The sequence below is a fragment of the Bos indicus genome, chromosome 9 (genome assembly GCF_029378745.1).
Source record: "Bos indicus isolate NIAB-ARS_2022 breed Sahiwal x Tharparkar chromosome 9, NIAB-ARS_B.indTharparkar_mat_pri_1.0, whole genome shotgun sequence".
Taxonomy (NCBI): domain Eukaryota; kingdom Metazoa; phylum Chordata; class Mammalia; order Artiodactyla; family Bovidae; genus Bos; species Bos indicus.
Window position 1 is genome coordinate 9495090 of NC_091768.1, and position 17757 is coordinate 9512846.

At 41.1% G+C, this 17757-nt stretch overlaps 1 protein-coding gene across 1 annotated transcript in view; it reads right to left on the minus strand.

The window, feature by feature from the left end:
• COL9A1 (collagen type IX alpha 1 chain) overlaps window positions 1-17757 on the minus strand; it is a 90085-nt gene that overhangs the window by 29402 nt on the left and 42926 nt on the right. Inside the window, 10 exon segments of the mRNA XM_070795675.1 lie at window positions 5538-5591; window positions 5694-5747; window positions 6781-6825; window positions 7891-7944; window positions 8736-8789; window positions 8924-8977; window positions 9092-9145; window positions 10528-10581; window positions 13448-13501; window positions 14807-14860. Of these exon segments, the coding sequence (XP_070651776.1) occupies window positions 5538-5591; window positions 5694-5747; window positions 6781-6825; window positions 7891-7944; window positions 8736-8789; window positions 8924-8977; window positions 9092-9145; window positions 10528-10581; window positions 13448-13501; window positions 14807-14860 (531 nt within the window).

Sequence of the window (17757 nt, forward strand, 5' to 3'; positions counted from 1 at the left end):
CACTAGCAGCTACTTTGCAAAGCTCATTTCAATAAATACAAATGGATACTTCAATACGGAAGTCTCCCTTTCAAAATGGAACTATCAGACTTCTAAAATATCACAGAAAAGAATCAATTTTATTACACTTGGGCTGTCATAATTATCTTACCAAAAGAGTGGGCTTTACTCTGCTGTGCTCTAGAGTGTGTTGGCTGATACATCTGCTCGATTACCCTAAATGCTAACTAGCTGAAGAATGAACATTATTCTCAGTACCTTTGCAGTTTCAGAAGAGGGAAACTATCACTATACGTAGTCTGCATTATACCCTAAGTGCTGATTTCTGGCAAAAATATGTTTAACCTAGAAGATCAGTTATGATTCCTAAAGACTGTTGCTTTTACAAATCATTTTCATAGTAACACTTGCAGATCATATTAATCCTACTACAAGGATAATTTTGCCATAAAAATATTTTTTTAATCTATGCAGTTTTACCACATTGGATAGTTTATACTTCTCTCTAATGTAGGTTTAAATATCTCCTCACACAGAGAGGCAGACCACAATCTGCTCACACTGTAACCATCACAGCTGGTCCATAAAGCACTGACAGGAGTGTTCTGGAGTGTTCCAGAGCCTGGGGGGGCAGGAAGGTGGCGCAGATCACTCAACAGCATACCAAGTGGGACCTCTGTGTTGAAGCTACTGTTGATGGGGTTGGGGTAGGGGACTTCAAGAGAAAGGAGACAGGCTTCTACACACACTCCAGGAGTGCATCAACTTCAGAAAACCTGGGCTAGATCAGCATGGCACTCATCCCAGTCAAAATCACAAGAGCAGAGCAAACCTAACCCACTAGACAAATGCTCTGGCAAGTTCTGAGGAGCCTGGAAGAGAAAAATGGACCAGGAGCCACCACTCAGTAACACCAAAGCAGAGGTCCCAGCCACCTGCTGGCTCTAAACTAGGAGTCCCCCAGATGCAGGTGTAGACCCTGCAGAGCAGTGTAACGGAAAAAGCCAGAAACACAAGCCAAGTGGGAAAGACATGTGCTCATGTGTACTCACTAGAGAGGCCAAAACGCCAATATTTTTTGCTGTGGCATTGGAAGTATTTGGTGGAACAATGGTAAGGAAAGCGGGGAACACAACTTCAAAGACATATTTCAGTTAGCCTTGATTCTTTCATAGGACACATCAGAAGTGGGTTTCATTTCTTCTACTCAGCTTCCCACCTTGAGATTTGCAGGAAAAACTGATCAAATTTTTGAAAAACAGTTGACATGGCATGAACTTACCTATGAAAATGAATTTAATGATGTAAAATGAAAGAACAAATGCCTCTTTCAGTAAGTAGATTTGGTGCTAAAATTCTGCTCCAGAACTATAATATTTATAACCTCCCATAATACTCTTCTGAAAAATTTATAGTAGGTGAGAAGTCAGTTATCATGAACAGAAGCAGCATGGCAAGAGTTATCATCCCTCCCACCCAATGCATCTCAAGGAATCTTTATCGAGCACAACCTTAGAGTGGGCCCTGAATAAAAAGACATGGGGACACAAACATGGATCAGACACGTCCCTGCCTCTCTGCGGTGTCCACACCATGGGGGCAACAAGAGACCAAGGGTTACAGGGTCAGAATAAGGAGAGATCATGTCTCTCAGAGGAGTAGGGCATCATAAGAGATGACTGCATTGCAGAACTAACACTTCAGTCATATCTAGGAGGACAAACGGGATGCTGAGTTAGAGAAATAGGGGAAAACCCCGTCCCAGTTGCAGGGTATCACAAAGTATAAACAGGCCGACTAAGAAGCGTAGAGAGTGTTTGGGAATTAGCAAAGTCAAGCTTAGCTGGAACACGGGCTCTGAGCAAGGGAGAAAGGGGAAATAAAACTAGGGGACAAACAGATGCTGTAGGATTTCAGACTCTTTCATTGTCCGTGGAAACCCACTGAAGGTTTTTAAACAAAGGAGAGAAGTGATGACGGAAACTGTGCTTTGCAAAGATCATCCTGGAGGTGTGTGCTGATGTGGAGTCCTACACTTCTCCAGGCTTTTGTGTTTGCTCTCAGGACTGTGGGGACACAGTGGAGTTCTGGTGGTGCAGGACACTCCCCCCTGTGCCAGAGTCCTGGAGCAGGAACAACTGTCCTGGCCTAAAGACCAACAGCATCCTGCTGGGAGACGCGGGCAGAGAAGGAAAGATGTGAGCAGGGAAGGCAAGTCAGCAAATGATGCAGTAAGCAAGCAGCAGGCAACCACCTCAGCTGGCGCAGGAGGGCCAGGAGTGGGGAGAGGTGGGAAACAGGCTTCAGAAGAAGAGGCAGATGGGAGGCCATAAAGACGCGGTGGTCAGATGAGTAGGTCCCCCTGCAGGTAGGAACGTGAAAGAGGAGGAATACTGTGGCTTCAAGCCTCAGTGAGGAGACAGGGCTTCCCAGGTGACACAAACAGTAAAGAACCTGCCTGCCAGTGAAGGAGACGTTAAGAGACGCAGGTTCAATCCCTGGACTGGGAAGATCCCCTGGAGGAGGGCATGGAAACCCACTCCAGTAGTCTTGCCTGGAGAATCCCACGCACAGAGGGGCCTGGCGGGCTACAGCCCAGATGGCAAAGAGTCCGACATGACTGAAGTGTCTAAGTATGCACACACAAGGGCAATGGTGGGAAGAATATAGATGCTTACAGAAACTGAACAATCAAAATTGCAGTGAAGCTTGAAAACTTACACAGCCATCACTCCCTCTGAGTTTCCTCCCCACCATGAGAGGATGAAACACCGTCCCCAACCCATCTCCTTCTGCAGCCCAGCTTAAGTCCATCCCGGAGCTGGGGATGGGCCAAGCCCGCTCCACCCACGAGGCTTGTGTTTAGTGTGTGATCCCACCACCAGCAGGGGCCCCGCCATCTGCAGGGGATCCTGCCATCAGCAGTACGGTACTCAATTTTCTGCTCTATAACACGAATATGACACATGCAGTCCACTTTTCTAAAGCTCCAGAGCCCCTCCCCAACAGTGCTCAATCTTCTTGTGATTTTAGAAATGTGATCGAGGCCTGACCTCATTCCTTTGACAGTCAACTTAGGGAAAGTATTTTAATTAGAAATTCATAGACTTCCAGCAACAGAGGAGAAAAGGGTAAGTGAGGCGTGAGGGGCAGGAGCTAGCTTCTTTGGCTGCAGAGAAACGTCTGGAAACCGCCTGATAGAAGCCAGTGGACAGATATATGATAGAAGCTCCACTCTCAACTGGGATATTTCACTTTTCTGAAGCATGAAAAGCCTCACTCACATGCTCAAGAAATGCTCTTTAAAATGTAATGGTGGTGTACCTATGGCTGATTCTTGTTGGTGTATGACAGAAAACCACAAAATTCTGCAAAGCAATTATCCTTCAATCAAAATAAATAAATAAAGTGGGAAAAAAAGCAACGATGATGCCTGGAAACGTTTCTGTGTCCTCACTTGGAGTTGTTTTTGTTACCCAGCAGGCTTTGAGAACAAGAACTTAAAATGAAGACAAGGAAGAATCTTTTAAAGTTAAAATTGAGTGCATCAGTTCCTCTCTAAGGATTAAGGTCACTCTCTAAGATCACTAGGAATGTATCTAGTGAGAAAATGTACATAGCTATATTTGCTGCAAAATAAATGCACAAACTCACACTGAAAGAAGCATGGTAGGTTCTCAAAAGATTAACATAGAGTTACTATATGACCCAGAAACTCCTCTCCTACACAGGTACTCAGAAGAAGTAAAACAAGTCTGCACAAAAAAGTCTATATTTTCTACCTGTAGAAAAATGTTCACAGCAGCATTATTCATAAGGACCAAAAGTGGAAATAATCCAAATGCCCATCGATGGCTGAATGGATGAATAAAATAAGATATGTCTATAGAAGTGAACGGACATGAGTTTGAGTAAGCTCCGGGAATTGGTGATGGACAGGGAGGCCTGGTGTGCTGCAGTCCATGGGGTTGCAGAGAGTCAGACACAACTGAGTGACTGAACTGACCTGAACTGATAGAATTGAATGTTATTTGACAATCAGTATATCATGAGAAACGCTGGGCTGGAAGAAGCACAAGCTGGAATCAAGATTGCCGGGAGAAATATCAATAACCTCAGAAATGCAGATGACATCACCCTTATGGCAGAAAGTGAAAAGGAACTCAAAAGCCTCTTGATGAAAGTGAAAGTGGAGAGTGAAAAAGTTGGCTTAAAGCTCAACATTCAGAAAACGAAGATCATGGCATCTGGTCCCATCACTTCATGGCAAATAGATGGGGAAACAGTGGAAACAGTGTCAGACTTTATTTTTCTGGGCTCCAAAATCACTGCAGATCGTGACTGCAGCCATGAAATTAAAAGACGCTTACTCCTTGGAAGGAAAGTTATGACCAACCTAGATAGCATATTCAAAAGCAGGACATTACTTTGCCAACAAAGGTTCGTCTAGTCAAGGCTATGGGTTTTCCTGTGGTCATGTATGGATGTGAGAGTTGGACTGTGAAGAAGGCTGAACGCTGAAGAATTGATGCTTTTGAACTGTGGTGTTGGAGAAGACTCTTGAGAGTCCCATGGACTGCAAGGAGATCCAACCAGTCCATTCTGAAGGAGATCAGCCCTGGGATTTCTTTGGAAGGAATGATGCTAAAGCTGAAACTCCAGTACTTTGGCCACCTCATGCAAAGAGTTGACTCATTGGAAAAGACTCTGATGCTGGGAGGGATTAGGGGCAGGAGGAGAAGGGGACGACAGAGGATGAGATGGCTGGATGGCATCACTGACTCAATGGATGTGAGTCTGAGTGAACTCCGGGAGTTGGTGATGGACAGGGAGGCCTGGAGTGCTGCGATTCATGGGGTCACAAAGAGTCGGACACGACTGAGCTGATCTGATCTGATCTGACAATAAAAAGGCATGAAGTACTGATACATGGTGCAGCATAGAAGAACCGTGAAGCATTATGCTGAGAGAAGCCAGTCATTAAAAAATCCACATATTGCATGATTTTATTTATATGAAATTTCCAGAACAGGCAAATCCATAGAAAGTGGATGAGTGGTTTTCTAGTGTTAAAAGGAAGGAGGGGAAATGTTGAATCTGCAAGTGGATCTGAAGTTTCTTTCTGAGGTGATGAAAACATTTTAAAACAGACTGTGGTGATGGCTGCACAGTCCTGCAAATGTACTAACCTCAATGGATCATACACTTTAAATGGGTGACTTGTATATGAATAATATCTCAGTAGAGCTGTTTTATATTATGGTAAAATACTTCCTTCAACACAGGAAGAATAGTAAGGGGCATAATGTTTCTTTTTTTAAATATTTCATCTTTATTTCCACTTTCTGGAGAAAAAAGCATATTGTATATCTAAATAGCATTCCTGTTTCATTGGTTAATCGGGATTAGCAAATGTCAGAAGGCATTTGTGGATGAGTGACTGGAGGAATGAATAAAGGAAGAAAGGAGGGAGGGAGGAAGGGAGTGGGGAGCAGAGGAGGCAGTCTGGGAGGGGTCTGCAGAGAAGGAATACTCACAGAAAGGCCCCGGGGTCCTCTGGGTCCCACTTCTCCGGGCGGCCCCTGGCGGCCCTGTTATGAAGAAGGCAGGCAGAGAAAGAGTTAAACTCCCCAACCCTTTGTTTCGCCAAGACAACAGGTTACAAGGCCTGAAAAGGGAACTTAGGATCTTACCGGTTTGCCAGAATTCCCCAATTGACCAGGCTTCCCTGGAGCACCTGTGTTACCCTGAAGGTAGAACACAGTAATTCAGACTAATTCAGAAAGTAAATAAGCAGAACGATCAACCTGACTTGCGCAGACCGGGTCTTTCCTACACTTACACAGTATTAACTTCCTGATTTTACCCTGAGAACGTGGGAGGATTTGGACTCTCTTTCTTGGTGTATACATCAAAGTTCTTTAGATTTAGGATACTGTTTTGTCATTCCTGGAAGTATGATAAGGTGTCAAAAATGTTAAAAAGTGAAGGTCAAATGTCAAAAAAGGAAGGCCTTTAGCCAGACAAGAATAAGAGAAGCCTTTTCTTTTTTTACAGTATTAGTTATATATGCCTTTCTTTATCATTTCCACCTCCAATACACTTCTTTGAGCCATTTTAACCTAACAGTGACACCACTAAAATTGTAAAGGATCGTGCCAGCATGAGGAAACAAGGGATGTGCCAGCGAGCTCCAGGGAAAGCAGGTATCTGGGATGCCATCTCCACCGTCAATTGCTCATGGTCTGCTACTGGGGGGCACCTCAGCTCAAGACTGTCTGGGCCACTATGACCGAAAGGCTGAAGCCACGTAATCCAATCATGACCAATTTCTATATTAGTCATAGTGTATCTGTTTTATTTAAAGTAAAGCTATATTTTGCAAACTTTTCTTTCAACTATTGTTTTTAAGTGCTTGCATATAAGCACCTAACATTGATCATTATGTGAACAATATACTTAATATCTTTAAGTTTCAGCTAAATCATCTTAATATTCATTGACAAAACCTCTGTGGTTTAATAATACCTTCCCTATTTTAAGTGGTAAAGAGCAATGAAACCTCTGTTTTAGAGTGGCAAAGGATGACTCTTTCAAGAAGGAAGTCTGATCAGTAACACTTTGTCAAAGTACTCTTTCTGCAGCTGCAGTTCTCTTTGATTTCTCCTTAAGGTCAAATATAAATTCAAAGGCAGGTTGGAACTATTTTAAATGATAAAATAGATCAGTAAAAGAATAAAAATAGAGAAAAATATTAATTGCAAAGTTTTCATCTTTTACCTTTTCACCAGCAACACCTTTTGCACCAGGAAGTCCAGGTATACCCTGAAAGAATGCACATGGAACCTGTGTTCAATCACCTCATCTGACAGCCCGTGAGATGCCAAGCCCACTGCACACTGCCAAGGGCTGAGGGCATCAGGACAACCTCAGAGCTGCAGTGCCGGGGAGGGCCTCCCGAGTTTCCCAATTCTGAACTTACAGACCTATCCACAGTATCCACAAGCCACAGACTACAGACCTATCCACAAAACACAGACCTATCCACGAGCCACGAGACTTTGGCTTGTTGTGTCTGAACACCCTGGAAGCAAATTCTAGCTCTAAACTAAAGTTACTTTTTAAGGATGAACTTCCAAATTAGAATCTGGTACTATTTTCAGGTCAACAGGAACTCTTCCTGGCATGATTTCATGTACAGAATACAAAACAGGAACCTGTCAGTAAAGCTCAGCTGCAAGTAGAAAAACAGAATGGCAGGAACATCCTGGGTCTAACTGAGATTTGGTGCTATCTGGAGGCCTGATATTCTCTGATTATTTTTAAAGTGTCAGATATCATAATAAACCAGAGGGCAGTCCTCAGTACTACCAAGTAGCCCCTTTAACTTGAAATATGTGCCTCCAAAGAGCCAAGAAAACACATAGGATAATCCACATGAACTTCCTGCCATAGTAATGCAGGAAAACACCAATTTGAATAATTCAAAATAGCACACAATCTAAAGAAAAATTTTATGGCTCACATGGTTCCCCGAACATACTCTCAACCTTATGGCTCAACCCCGGTCCTAGGGCTTCAGAACCAGTTAAAGTAGGAGGAAGTATGAAGCCCAGACCACAGTTCATGGTTGGTGAAATGATATAAAGAAAACTGAGTGAACTAAACAGAGGAATGGATGCAAAATATAAAGTTAAATCTTAGTGTGGTTATTGGAGAAATAACTAGTTATTCGGAGAAAAAGCACAAAAATGTACAACTGTAAAAACACAAAATTAAAGCATCTTTTCTTCCTCAGAACTTATCAAAACATACATGTTTTCTCCCCCAAATGTGCATGTTCAAAATATGTATATAAAACAATCAATATTTAAATACTCAAATACTTACAGGTAACCCCTGCAAACCTGCTTCACCAGGAGGCCCGGGTTTCCCTGGTTCCCCCTGCAAAAAAAAAAGCTTTTGTTGAACCTGTATGAACTATTGTCTTTCTTTTAAGAAAAGGAAAGACAAAAACCTTCTAAGCAAAAGGGTTATCTGCATAGCTGACCTTACGTGCACTTTTATAATGTGACCTTGTTCAGGATGGGAAGGTGGGATAGGACTTAGGATGGAAATGCCATCAAAATATGTGATTTCCTCCTGCCTACGTTCATCAACAAGGCAGTTTTACTGAGCTTCTGAAAATAAGCAAACATTCTTTTTGTTGTGTTTTTTTTTTAATTGAAGTATAGTTGATTTACAATGCTGTATTAATTTCTGCTGTACAACAAAGTGACTAATATACACATATGTAGATTCTTTTTAATATTCTTTTCCATTATGGCTTATCCCAGGAGACTGGATATAGTTCCCTGTGCTACACAGTCGGATCTTATTGTTTATCCATTCTATATATAATAGTTTGCATCCACCAACCCCAAACTGCTAGTCCTTCCCTCCCCCACGGCAACCACAAGTCTGCTCTCCACGTCTGTGGGTCTGTTTCCGGCTGGTAGATAAGTTCATTTGTGCCATATTTTAGATCCCACATGTAACTGGTATTATATGGTGTTTGCCTTTCTCTTTCTGACTTCTAAGAAGTATTTTGAATTGACCCTTGATGTAAAAAACTAGAAGGAGGGAAAAAAGCCAAAGCCAGCTCAATACATGTCCCAGTGACATAGTGATGGAAGCTCCTTGGCGGGCCAGGGCGGAGACCACCCCATCGCCCTGAGACTAAATTGCACGGCTACCTTTGTTCCCGGCATTCCAGGTATCCCGTCACGGCCATCCACACCTGGCAGACCCTAAAGATGCACAAAGAAACACAGTGTCCCTTAGAAACACATCCCTCTTCCTTTCATTCTTTTCTAGATATTCTTTTCCTTATTACAATAACCACTTTGAAGAATGCGCTTGATGACTACAGCTCAGGACTTACCGTGTCCCCTTTGGGCCCAGGGAGACCAGGAATTCCTGGAGAACCTTGCGGCCCCTGCAGGGCAGAGGGAGGAGACAGAACAGAGACAGTTACCGCGTGTACTCAGGTCACGTCAAGGAGATCCGCACGACCTCCATGCTGGTGGTGATTAACGCGGATTCGACTCACTCTGTCTCCCTTGGGACCTATTTCTCCTGGAGGTCCTCGCTGTCCTTGGTCACCCTACACGAAAATAAAATTGTGTTCATGTGAGCAGAAGTAACTTATTGATAGGCTTTTGAAATGATAAAATTCTATCCAAATTATCTTACATTGCTCTTTCATCTCAATGGCTTTGATTTATCATGGATGCCTCAAGAAACCTTTTTATAAAAACTATATTGTCCTAAAAATTGATGTTACCATAAAGATCACCAAGACAATCGATTTCACTGTGAATGCATAATGCTTCTGCACTCTTTGGATAAATAGGTATAATAAAATCAAGGTCTACAATGCAGGTAGCCTTGACATCAGGAACTTTGTCCACACATCCTCTAGCCTCACTGACTATCGTGGTGGGTTGAGGTTTGGATGAGTTGCCAACCTTTTATTTGTATTTTACCTACTTACTTCCCAAGTCAATAATAATGATTGACTATCCAGCTGATGCTGATACATGGTCAGGCGGTAACAGATGAGAGGACGTGTCTTCCTAAAATATGGCTTTGGTTGAATTGCTGAGCTGCTCTGAAACCTCAAACAGCTTCTGATTGCCACCAGATCACTTATGATTGCCCAGATTGGCATAAAACATTCTATAACGAGCTTCTGCCTTGTCTATTCCAGCTCATCTTCTAACAGGAGCTCCACACTCAGGCAGTGGCAGCCCTACAGCAGCACACCCCCATCACCCCAACAGGGCTGCTCCCTGCCTGTCCTTGCTGCTCTATCCCACCTCACATATGTTTGCAGGTCCACCTTCCTCTAAGGTCTGCTTGGCGCACCATGTCTGCAGCTTGATCTTATGATGTTATCCCCCAATTACATTCCTTCTTTCCCACTGGACCTTGACAGTTGGAAATTCCATTTCACTTACACCTTTTCTACTTTTTAATGTAGTATGAGTGAGTATCAATGAACCATTTTTGGTTTATTTACTTCCAGAAAAGGTGTGAGGCAGTCCACAATAAGGACACATCTACACATGGCCATCAAAATATCAAATAATGAGATCAGAAATCATATGAGAGGAAAAGCATAGAACTACCCAAGAAATTAAAATGATAGAGTTACTGTGACTCCTGGCATCCTGGCAACCAGAGTGAAAGGGAAAAACACAGCAAGCAAAAAAAAAAAAAAAAAAAACAATTTGACTAAACTTATGAGAAAAAACAAGACCATGTCAAGTCAGAAGAACATTTCTCTTTACAAAAGAAAAAAAGAAAGATGCTTGACTTAATTTTTAAAAGTTTAGTAAATACAAAAACTATGGCCCATTTTTCCACTTGATTCATATATAATGATACCTGCACACATACATACATACATATATTAATAGCAAAAAAATCTACCACTGATGATTGCTAAAAAATCTATCAGTGGATCCCATGAAAAGTACTTACAGGTGCACCAGGGAGCCCTTGAGGCCCAGGTTCTCCATCTAAGCCCCGAGCACCCTGCAAATAAACAAGACAACAAAAATGAACTCGAGATCAGTGATGCATGCTAAGGGTATTTCAGTCTTTCTAAATAATTTCAACAGCCAGATAAGAAAGAGGCTTTGTGTCTTGTGTTGCAGTATATACTGATACTCATCAGTGAACCCAAGGAGTATTTAATCAGAAACCTCAGTGGTGAAACCACTAGTTTACATCATCTCATTCCATCAAAAGTACTACACCCAATCTTTGATACCACCTTGGATATCTTAAATGAACAAACACAATACCCACTCCTGATTGCTGATGTGAGCTACTTACTGAGAGAACCTGGAAACCCTATTGGCAAGGTTTGATCATCATGCTCTGGGGTTCCCAGGACCCCAGTGGGAATTCACTGATGATGAAGACCAAGGCACCACCTAAATAGCAGTTGCCCTGGACCTGCAGCTGCCACACCCAGGAGAGAGATTTCCGTGACTCTGGATTCCCACCCAGATTTAGAATCAGGACTCCAGGCTTGTGATTTGGAGGAATAAAGTGCAAAAAAAGATGTGAGCATCCCCTCTTCCACCCTGAATAGACAGTAGGTTCAGTTTGCATAAAGTGAATTGATCTGTTTTCTCCACAATAGCTTCACCCTACCAAGTGATACTGGCTAAAAACTACAGAGCTTTATAAATCTAATTATCCTTAAATTATCTCTGACTTCCTTATCTGTGGTACACATCCCCTCCTTATTTTCATTATAAGGATCAAAACATGATTTCAAAACAAAAATATGGGGATTTTAGTGCTCTCCATCTATGCTACATGGCAAAATACAGCCCCCTCCCCTTGTTGAAATCTTTTTCTCATTTACCACTTGTATGAGAAGGCAGATGGGCACTTGAAGAGAACAATCCCTCTCCTAATGAACAGGCTTGGGAGAAGGAGATGATGAAAGAAATTAAAAAAAAAAAAAAAAAGTCAGAAAGGTATTGGGTAGATGTTAAGCCAAGAAAACCAGGTGGATGGTGTCTGCAATAAGAATTAAAAATTAGCAAACCTTTGATAGAAGGTTCAGGCATGGGTAGAATCAAAGAAGCAGCAGAGATACCTACAGAGCCTTGAAAGTCTTTCATCCCTAAAACCTGGAATAGAGAAGAAGGTATTCTCCATCCACCAGGAAGGAAGAGGTTTGGGAGACCTGTAAAAGCCTTTGAATTCATAGCTCGTGTTGCTGGGAGGTAGCAGAGCCAACCCTCATATTACAGAAAGGCTTTGATGCCTCTCTCTATCTTTCTCTCTCTCTCTCTCATTGCTGTTCAGCACCAGCTCAGACCCAAACTGCTGTTACTAGGTAACCACTGCATGGGTCTGAGTTCACCAGAAGAGCTTTTTTCTTTTTACTGAAAGCAATCTGACCACAGTCAGAGGCAATGAGAAAATTTTGAAAACTACCAAGTAGCAAAATACCTCAAATAAAGAGCATATCAACAACGGTAACTGGTTCCAAAATAAGGGTCACATATTTTAGGAGATGATTTAAACCCAGAAAACAAGCAAAAGCTTGGGTATCTGCAACTTCAAAATAAATGGGATTTGTTACTTAGTAACAGAAGAGCACTGACAAAATGTGACCTAAGGTAACATGAATACAGAAATATAGAAGTATGTTTTTAAAAACACAATGCTTTTAGAAAAGAAATGTTCCACAGAAGATGGAAGAGGGAGCCAAGTACAATGAGAAAACCCAAAGAGACAGAGAAAAAGTTGAAAAAAAATGACACTGAAGGAATTATTCACTGCTTATTCACAAAGCAATTCCTTCAATCCACAAAACTGTGCATCTATTTTCTTAGAAGGTTGGAGTTCTTTTACTGAGTGCCTGCAGTGTGCACGTTATCCTTTTCTGGTTGTGAATGACAGGCTGTGTGTTTCTGTCTAGAGCAAGAAGGATTAGTTTCAGCGGTTCTGTGAATAAGGTGAGGGTCAGACGGGGTGATGGGCAAAGTGCCTTCTTCTTAATTTTCTGCTGCTGCTGCTACGCTAAATCGCTTCAGTCGTGTCCGACTCTGTGCGACCCCATAGACGGCAGCCCACCAGGCTCCTCCGTCCCTGGGATTCTCCAGGCAAGAATACTGGAGTGAGTTGCCATTTCCTTCTCCAATGCATGAAAGTGAAGTCGCTCAGTCGTGTCTGACTCCTAGGGACCCCATGGACTGCAGCCTACCAGGCTCCTCCGTCCATGGGATTTTCCAAGCAATAGTACTAAAGTGGGTTGCCAGTGCCTTCTCTCTTAATTTTCTGGAGCCCTACAAATGGATTTTCTTAGTAGACTTTCTAAAAAAGTGCAGACCGTTTTTTTTAAATCCGAGAGGTGAGACACACCCCCTCACTCATGTAAACACACACACACACACAGAGCAAGAAACATTTCTGAGCTCATCATGAATGTTCAAGTTTGAGCTGTTTTCACGTTTGTTATCCACTCAGCCAAGCAATCCCTGCCCTGCCCTCTCCACCAATGACCACGCCTCCTCCGTCTGGCCAGGCATTCTGCCTTCCCCCTTTCTCCACCCTCCTCCGCCTCTGCCCTGCACCCCAGGTACTGTGTCAGTGTCAACTACTGACAATGACAAGATATGACATACAACAGCCTGCTTACTCCTGCCTGCCCTCAATAACTTAAGATACACAGTACATAACAAGTATCCCGTGGATGACTCATTTCTATCATCTATGTTTATAACAGAAATGTAAGAACCTAACCAAACTTCTACAAAGCACCCAATAAGAGATAAAAAAAGTGATGCTGTTGAAGATAAGAAGATATTCTGAAATGGCTCAAAATGTAAACATTTATGTGTATTTATTTTGCTGATCAGCATCATCATCTTACCTTTTCCCCTTTCTCGCCAGCTACGCCGGTGATGCCTCTCAAACCTTGAGCTCCCTTGAAAAGTAAACAAAAAGAGAGAGAAGTACATTCTTTGAGCTGAAGCACATATGCTTTGATGTCATCACAAAAGCTGATCCAAAAGAAGGACGCTATCATAACCAAAAGTAACAATGAGAAGAGAGACACTCTTTCCTAAGTTAGAAGAAAAATCCAAAAGGAATTCTGCTGGTGGTAAAACTCTTTTTTTTAAAATTCTGGAGATTTATACAAATCTGGAATTGGAATAATGACTGAACACAAAAAGAAAATACCATTAGCATAAAAGAATTATGATAAAGTATTTTTGACTTTGAACTCACACACAGAATTTACTGCCACCTTTGCCTCCTCTGTGGTTTGTAACTTGGTTACATGTCACAGGGTAGTGATTTTAAACCTTGGAGTAACTTTTCCCCACCAATGTATGCCATCCAAGGCAATTAGGCTCCCAAGGTAGCCCAGGAAAGCTTCTTCCTATAGATATAGCTGGGGTCTCCATCAACCATTTGCCATCACTCTTTGTTACACTGTTTCTACAATAAAAGATACTCTGAATTTCGGTTTGGGGCAGTAGGAACCCATCTTATCCCTTCTCCGGCACAGCAGTGGGTAATCCTCAAACTGAGGATGCAGGGTGTTATTTCTAGAATCCGCTTCAATCCTGAATGTTATCATTCTAGACTTCTGGCCCCACAGCTGCAGGGATCCAGAAACAGATGCTGTAGACATGCTGCCTGGGGAACAACAGGGACAGACACAGCATCAGGAAAGCAGGCTGGCCACTTCCAGACAACTTGCTAACTGTCCACACTGGCTTAAGACAAATGGGCTCTAGGCCAGGCATTTCCCTGTGTTCTCACTGCCCCTACACCAGCTCTGTTTTACATCCAGGTCAGTCCCAGTCTACAGTCTCTGTAAAGCAGTTAGGAACGGCCTGAAATATACATTTCAAGATGATCCAGCTCAGGACACAAAATGAGATGTGGCCAAATCAGATTAAAGAGGCTCCCTTACTGACTGTGGCTCACTTACTGACTCTAAACATAAATCAAAAAGAATTCCAGAAATATTTGGGTCAATAGCAGAGACATGGGAATGACATGTATTATCTCTCAAGGAGAGCTTTTGCATAAATATTCCAAAAAGCATATTTTTTACAAATCTGTGTGTTCCTTGACAGATGCTGTATTTTATATAAAAAGTGAAAAAACTGTGAATTTTACAGAAATATTTTTGCGTGTCCTCTCCCAAACTGCAGAAGTAATGATATCCTCCAGTGACCACTGGGATCATGCAGCGTAAGACTGAAAAATACTTAACCGGAGGTCCTTGAGCTCCAACTTCTCCCAGTCCACCCTGGTCCCCTTCTTCACCCTGAAAAGCAACACAGAGTAGGGCATCAATTGCTATTCCAGGAACTGACCTGAAGTGGGCTCAGTCTAACTCTGCACCCCCTGAATTAGTCTATTATACTTTCTTAAACTATTTTATAAGAGTAATCCATATTAACTGAAGACTATTCAGAAAATACAAACAAGTATAGCAATAAAGTCACCCAATCCCACTTTTCAACTATAAACACCAGTAACATTTTAGATGCTATCCTTTCCAAAATTTTCCTAAAGAGGGAGAGAGGAGGAGAGGGAGGGAGGAAGAGACAGACACGGAGACACAGAGGAAGGGTGTGTATGCATTCAGGTACTTTGTGTGTGTGTGTGTGTGGGTGTGGGTGTGGGTGTGTGTGTTGTGGGTGTATTATTAGGGAAGTGTGACCACACTACACAAACTTTTCCATAAACTATATTTCTATTATGATTTTCATTTTAATTCTTTTATTACAGTTTTCATACCATGCACAATTTTTTAATTTATTTAAATCAGGCTTTTCTTCCATGACTTCTACTTTTGGTGTCATCCTTAGAAAAGCCTTATCTGCCTCCCAAAAATAAATAAATATTCATCTATATTTTTCTTCTAGTAATTTTATACATATCATTTAATTTCTTATGTAGAAGTCTTCAATTATCAGTAATTTATTTTTATGTAAACACAAAGTAGAAATCTCTTTTTTCCTTCTTCTTGTTGTTGTTCAGTCGCTAAGTCGTGTCTGACTCTTTGTGACGCCACGGACTGTAGCACGCCAGGCTTCCCTGTCCCTTGCTGCCTCCCGGAGTTTGCTCAAGTTCATGTCCTTTCAATCAGTGATGTCATCCAACCGTCTCATCCTCCGCTGCCCTCTTCTTTTGCCTTCAATCTCTCCCAGCATCAGAGTCTTTTCTAATGAGTCGGCTCTTCGCATCAGGTAGCCACAGTGTTGGAGCTTCAACTTCAGCAGCAATCCTTCCAATGAATATTCAGGGTTGATTTCCTGTAGGATGGACTGGTTTGATCTCCTTACTGTCCAAGAGACTCTCAAAGTCTTTTCCAGCATCACAGTCTGAAAGCATCAGTTCTTTGGTGCTCAGTCTTCTTGATCGTCCAACACTCACATCCGTGCATGACTACTGAAAAGACCGCAGCTTTCACTAGATGGACCTCTGTCGGCAAAGTGATGACTTTGTTTTTTAATACACTGTCTAGGTTTGTCATAGCTTTCCTTCCAAGAAGCAAGCATCTTCTATTTTCAGGGCTGCAGTTACCATCTGCAGTGATTTTAGAGCCCAAGAAGAGAAAATCTGTCTTTGCTTCCCCTTTTTCCCCTTCTATTTTCCCTCTTACTGGCACTCTATTCAATAGCATTTACTGAATAATAAATTCTCCCCACATAGGTTGGAAAATTCATCTTTAACATGTATTAAATTGATAAATATACTTGTTTCTGGACTTCCTATTAAGCTCTACTGGTTTACTATATGATGTTGTCAACACCACAACATTTTAATTATTGAGATTCTATAATACATTTTAATCTTTGATTGGGAGAATTCATTTACTCTTATTTTTCATTTACAGTTATACTTTTTCAGGTTTTCCTAAATGTATACCCTTAGACATGAACTTTAGAATTGTCGGGCGGATCTTCACCAAAAAAGGCTGCTTGCTTTGTATTAGAACTTCATTAAATTAATAGAACATATAGAGAAATAATCTTTACGATATTGAATCTTTCCATTGTGGAACTCAGTATATCTTCTGATTTGGTCAAAATGTTTCCTGTTTCTTTCCATCAATAAAGTTTCGTTCTTTTTTTCAGACTGAATACTTAAGTGTGTTCTAAGGTATTTTGACTATCTGGTGGCTACTACCGATGGACTCCTCTTTCATCGTGTTTTCTAGTTATTCCTTTGACTTTTTATATCAGTTATATGATCTCTGATACATGTGTTTTTACTTTATTTATTTATTTGGCTGTACCAGATTTTAGCTGCAGCATGTGAGATCTAGCTCCTTGACGAGGGATCAAACTCAGGCTCCCTGAATTGCACTGGGTCCCAGGGACTGGACCACCAGGGAATTCCCTCTGATATATTTTTAAATGTTAGGATATTCTAAACAGAAATCCAAGTACTACTATTTCTTACAGAAAGATTACTTTATGGACTCTGAAAAAGCCATTTTCTCTCTGACTAGGATTTTGCTTTTTATAATAGATACACTACCCTAAATTTCCTATGGTAACAAAAAACTTAAATTGTGAAGTTAGTTATTAGAAAAATATCTTAATGTTTAATATATGTACATAATAGTAGATTAAAATCCAATTCTATTGTTTATTACATGGTTCAGTTCACTTATTTTCTTGTTCCACAGGCTGCAACTTTGTATTTGGAGATTTTTTTTTTTCACACATACACAAAGAAATACCAAAAAAAAATTAGTAGCAGTATTAATACAGAACATTTGGCCACACAAAGCAAAGAACTAGGCTATACCTAAATCATTTACACTTGATTTCTGAATAAACTCTGAGAGTCTTTTATAGTGGATTTTTGTTAGTTCATGGAGTAGATAATCAAGACATGTATAATTAAATACTACTTGTATTTCCCCACCTAAGTATAAAAACAACAGTGATAATAATTTTTCATTAGTAGAGCTTGGGGTATTTTCCTAATGATTCTTGTTAAAACTTAGAGTAACATAGTCGATTTAAATATTTTACCAACAGGCGAATAGCACACAGTAACTAATCAATAACCATAAAGCTAAATGACAAATTTAGGAATAGCAATTTATTATCATTCTACTGAAAGTTTTTTTGATGGTTCATTCTTAGATTCATAACCAATTTTTTAAAATATTCATTAACTAATTTGTGGAGTAAATTCAAT